Source organism: Silene latifolia, chromosome 1 (assembly GCF_048544455.1).
Source record: "Silene latifolia isolate original U9 population chromosome 1, ASM4854445v1, whole genome shotgun sequence".
NCBI lineage: Eukaryota > Viridiplantae > Streptophyta > Magnoliopsida > Caryophyllales > Caryophyllaceae > Silene > Silene latifolia.
Genome location: NC_133526.1, coordinates 83,417,137 through 83,422,426, shown reverse-complemented (window position 1 = coordinate 83,422,426; position 5,290 = coordinate 83,417,137). Strand labels below are relative to the sequence as shown.

Below are 5,290 nucleotides of genomic sequence, written 5' to 3'. Positions count from 1 at the left end.
CTGGGGGCCCTAGGTCTCCTTCTCCTGAAGTTGATCCTCAAATTTTGGAGGAATGGGAGGATGATGATGATGTTGATGACGGCGGAGACGATTTCGGTGATGATGCTGAAAGGGCTCCTCCCAATGAGGGGAGGCAGTACGTCATGGATCACGGCGAACCCTACAAGATCGGCCCTGACCGTACTTGGACCCATAAGTTCGCCCGTTGTTCCGGCGAGACGCTTTTCGAGGGCCATTTCTACTTTGGCAGCACTACTACAATTTTATGCTAAGAGGACGCCCCTTAGAGTACGGTTGGGGACGCGACCGTCTTATATTCGCCCAAAAATTTGGCGCAATTAGTAATCACATACTTAGGACGGTTAATAAAGACACCCGTCCTCCTTGTAAAAGTATCGAGGACGGTTGGTCAATACAACCGTCTTCTTATTAATATACAAGGCGGTTATTTACTAGAACCGTCTTCTTATTTTTTAATAGTAACTATCAAAATTCCCAACCACGTTACTCTCCCACCCTCTCAATCAAACACTCGTTATACAATAGCATAAACCACCATCACCGCCTCTCATTACCAGGCCACCATCACCTACCCTGACGCCACCCGCGCCTTGCAAACCACCACCACCACGTTCTCCTTCATCATCCCTTTAACTTAACACCACCGATCGCCTTATTCTTTCATCTCCTTATATACCGAGGTAATGTGTGTTCTTCATTTAGTACTCGTTTATTTAGTAATTAGTATAAATTGATTTCATAAACACCATAATGAACAATCAAATCACTTTTGCATATCATATTCTTCGTTTAATACCTAATAATTCGTTTATTTAACTTAGGTTTGTTGTTTAAAATGGGTTTTTGATTAATAGGTCTTTGTCAAATACTCCAAGTTTGATTGTGATTTGTGTTACATTTAGTTTGATTAACTAGGTTTTTGGGATGATCAAGGGACATAAAAGCTCACAAATTTCTGTGGTTTTTTAGTTTAAGTTGGTTTTTCGGAGTTTGCTCACACCCTCTGTGTATTGCTGACACGAGGGTAAAGTTACATACATCCGACCCCCTTATCCCGCAGTTTGCAGGAGCTATTGAGCCATTCGGGTAAATTGTTGTACTGAGTTTGCTAGTATCTCAAAATTATACCCCTGATGGCCTGATATTATTTGTATATTATTGAGGAAAGTTGATCATGATGGAATACAAATTTGTGTATAAAAATAGTATAGAAATTTGTTCGCATCAGTATCAATCAAAATAACTAGTAGTCTAGTACCACTATTTGCAAATTGATAATCTTTTGGCATTTTCTCGTCGATAAGTCCATAATTACAAGCACTTAGGCAGTGTATAATGTTGGACTTTTGATACTGTAGAAGAGTAGATCCATCCATGGTCCTATGTGTCCTTTATATGGAAATTGATATCTTATAACTGTTCCTCCGTTTTTTCGTACATATTGCTATTCCCAATCCCCATAGTCTGCTCTTGCTTGTGTGTAATTCTTGATCTTAGCTTTCTTACTGCACACTCTTTTGTAAGACGGTTTTATAGTTAGATTATCATGAGACTGACCTTTATAATGGGAAATTGTTAGATTATTGATGTGCCTGGGGTAGAAGGGTAGAAATTGCTGGAAGAGATTCTCCAATGGGATTCAAGGTCTTGAATGAAATGACCTAAATTCAAATAAAAAGATTATCTAAGAGAATTCCAGAACTTAATTTAGGATATGGGCACGATTTTGAAATTTACAACTACTTCACATTTTTCATTTGAATATGACGAGTAGGACACGAAGTTGAATGCAATGTTTAGCTAACTTGAATGATAGGAGTGGAACAACTTGGTGGTCTAGTCTTTTCATTTGCAATTGTTATCCCACACAAGTGTTTGAGTGCCATGCCTCCTGACACCATTCTAAATTGGGAAGCAATCAAAGCTGTGGATACTCTAGCAGCATCCAAGCAGAGGAGAACAACTTATCTGAACTGAAAAAAGAAATAGAAGCAACTTAAACATCTTAAGAGATTGTTTCTATCCAAATATATAAATCTTAAGAGTTGCTAAGATTTATTGTAATGGTTAACTATATGGTATAGCCAACTAAAAAATGATATAAAAAGTTAAGGGACATACTCCAAGAATGCCTAGTAGATAAATAACTTAGAACTTCTCAAAAATCAAATACCAAGCTTGTGGAATGGTAGGGATTCTCTTGAAATGAAATCCATAAAACAATTTACTAATTTAGAAATTGCAGATATATGCCAATATATTGCTTTTTTATTAATCATTTCTAACCGTCGATGAAAATATTACTTCAAGGACTAGTAATTTATTTTGTTAACTTTTTTTTTTTTGCTTAAATGTACGGTATATTAATGAAATAATTTAATTTACAAGAGAAGTATTTCTACAAGGTAGAGGACAGCTCCACCATGCATGTTTTCAGTACAGATCAAATTAGAAAGCTACGCTAAACCCATCCTTCACATTCACTGGATATCTAGTGAACTGAGGGCTTCCTGTTTTATATGCTGAACTGAGTCTTGCATTTGTTCCTTTGTTCCATTGCTCCTTTACTGTCAGTTTACTTTTATGCCAACTGTCTAGTTTGTAAAAAAGTGGCGGTGACTTTGTGATTTAAGAATACTAATTCAAGAAATTTATATGCAGGTTGAGCGATGACAACGCAAAAGAGAAAAAACAGTTCGGGGCAATCTGATGATGGTATGACAAAGAGAAAAAAGCGTTCTGAGAGGGGTTGATCGGTCCTGAAGTTAGCATCAAAAGCTCTTAGAGATAAGGACCCAATTAAGTTAGAATGGGAAGGTGAGCTGAATTATACTGACGCGTATAGAATTTTGAGCTTAATTCTAACATGCAATAGTCAGCCTCCATACTGCATCAATTTGTGTTTTACATTCAGTCCATTATTTAATTTAGATTGATTAATCTCAGTTTTGGTCGCACTTGTGGTATTGGCCTTGATTTCACCTTTAAGTGTAGTAGAATGCAGAATGCAGACAATTTCACCTCAGAATGCAGTTGGACATGGTTCTATGATATTAGACATTTTTTGTTATTTAAGTTACTGTTTTTGTGGCAGCAAATTGATGATTATACAATGTAAAATGATCTTTTGGGATAAAAAACAGGCCATTAGTGAGAAAAACAAGAAGAATGCGGCTCAAAGGAAAGCACGATACCATGGTTCTCGAGGAGGATATGGGGGAATTGAGAAGAAAGTTGTAAGTTATCTTTTAATTTGATTAATCTCGGTTTTGGTACGCTTTAATAGTCACATAGAGTATACAACTAAGCTATATATATTACGAAAGCTTCTTAGCCAAAGCCAGCCAACTACTCTTACCTCACCCTAGCCGCCAGCCAACGGTCATCCCACAAACGCAACAATCATCCTTGCCTTATTTACTTTATTCTATAATTGTTGCATATAATTTGTAGTTAATCCCCTTCGGTAAATATGCTTGTGTCCTATAGTATATAAACTCGGGTGCATAAGTGTGTAAAGCAGATTTATTCAATATATATTGAATAAATCAATTACGATTTTTCATATTCTATCTATTTCATATTTTATTACTGTAAACATGTTGTTTTACAAAAAACAAAGATTCAAAAATACAAATATTAAGATTAGAAGTTTAAGACAACATCCTTATCAAGAACATTGAACTTTGTCATCCAAGAAGCTCATCCTATCCTTTGACCCCCAAGCCAAGACAGTTTTCTAGCATATCACTTCTCTCCTGCATTTGAATTATTTCATAGATTTACATTTTTTTTAGTAAAATAAATATAATTAAGCTAAATCTATAACATATATTTAACAGAGGGCGATTATGAAGCTAAACTCTATGGATTCACTTTTCGGGTGTCACCAACAAAAACAACTTGAATGGAAAATAATAAAGGTACCCCTTCAACTAATAATACTTTTATCTCCTAAATTATATAGTCTATGTTTTATTACTGTGGGCCTATTGGGCTTATTGTATATACGTTCAAGTTGACATGCTTTCGATTTTAGTGTCCTACATAGCCTTTTGGAACCGTCTTATGTGGATATTATATCTGCCGATATCTGTTTGAGATTATCACAGGACGATATATTAATATTACTCCAAATGTACGTCCTTTCATTTGTTTATTTTGTTTCAATATTTACTTCATTTTATATAAATAAAACGTGTTGGTATGTAAATAATTTATTTCTATTTTTTGGTTACTTTGTATATAGTTCATGATTAAAGCTCCAAAGACATACTCGGTTGAGCAAATTGATGAGGTGCCGGAAATTTGGGCTAAATAGGCATTGGAGTTCAAGGCGCAAGTATTTGATGGCAGCGTCTAAAGTATTTAGGCTAAACGCTTTGATATTACCTAGATCGGATAGTTTATGTGATGGTTTCGTGGATGGAGAAACTTGTGTTAGTGCTTGTGTTCAAAAATCAAGTGTCGATAGCTTGTATTTTGGAGGTTCAAACTTATTTTGTTTTGTTTGGTTGGATTTTAGACTATAATTGTAAGATTTGCTGGATTTTTTAAAATGTAGCTGGATACAATATTTAAGCTATACGACTACTATTGTCGTATAGGGTATGAATGAACAATTTCCTTTTCAAAAATCTGGTTGTGAAAGAGCATGGATGTTTAACAATATTAGTGCAGACTATATTCATAAATTCTCGCGAAATTGATTTCAAAAAAAAAATATGTAGAAGACGGTTCCTTGACAAAGCGTCGTGAAGTTGGCTCAAAAATTGCGCGCGCCATGTAATCAAAACAAGACGGTTCTGATGTGCACCCGTCCTCTTAGAAAACACAAAGAAGACGGTTCATACACATAACCGTCCTCCTTTTAAAAACTAAAGAGGACGGTTTGACTTTATGTTAACCGTCCTCGTAGGCTACGAGGACGGGTGAATTAAGGACGGTTTGTTTACGAAGTAAGGACGGTTTTGAACCATCCTCTTTGTCAGTTTTTGTAGTAGTGCAGGGGATACAAAATTGTTATCACTGAGAGGGGCCAGGCCATCTGTTGCCCTCCACCGGGTTGCACCGGCGTATATATGCGGCATCTGGAGTACGGGCTCCGGTTTCCGCTGAATGATTACGTTATGGCCATCGTTAGGGCCATGAACGCCGCCGTTGTTGCCACCGCACCCGTTGGTCGTTAGGACCATAGTCGGCTTTGTCCGCTCTGTCTCTTTAAGGGGAGGTCCCAACGGTTAATTTATTCCGTCGGCTTCATCACCTC

At 36.7% G+C, this 5,290-nt stretch overlaps 1 protein-coding gene across 4 annotated transcripts; it reads left to right on the top strand.

Moving 5' to 3' along the window:
* The first annotated feature begins 466 nt into the window (after positions 1-466).
* Positions 467-4,658, top strand: LOC141607236 (uncharacterized). Of its 4 annotated transcripts, XR_012526897.1 has the most exons (6): positions 467-701; positions 2,683-2,838; positions 3,116-3,257; positions 3,864-3,944; positions 4,061-4,159; positions 4,271-4,658. XR_012526897.1 is itself a non-coding variant. In XM_074426598.1 (5 exons), the coding sequence occupies exons 2-5, from the start codon at positions 2,831-2,833 to the stop codon at positions 4,340-4,342; spliced, it is 303 nt and encodes a 100-aa protein (XP_074282699.1). In that variant the 5' UTR covers positions 467-701; positions 2,683-2,830; the 3' UTR covers positions 4,343-4,658. The 4 variants fall into 4 exon arrangements, 1 of the variants encoding a protein (XP_074282699.1); XR_012526898.1 differs by having other exon boundaries at positions 3,165-3,257; positions 3,864-4,159; XM_074426598.1 differs by lacking the exon at positions 4,061-4,159.
* Positions 4,659-5,290: the final 632 nt, after the last annotated feature.

What these genes read in the sequence shown, in the direction of transcription:
- LOC141607236 (XM_074426598.1), top strand. An exon ending in GGGGAATTGAGAAGAAAGTT is followed by an intron (nt 3,258 to 3,863) that starts GTAAGTTATCTT and finishes TATATTTAACAG; the next exon opens with AGGGCGATTATGAAGCTAAA. An exon ending in TTGAATGGAAAATAATAAAG is followed by an intron (nt 3,945 to 4,270) that starts GTACCCCTTCAA and finishes CTTTGTATATAG; the next exon opens with TTCATGATTAAAGCTCCAAA.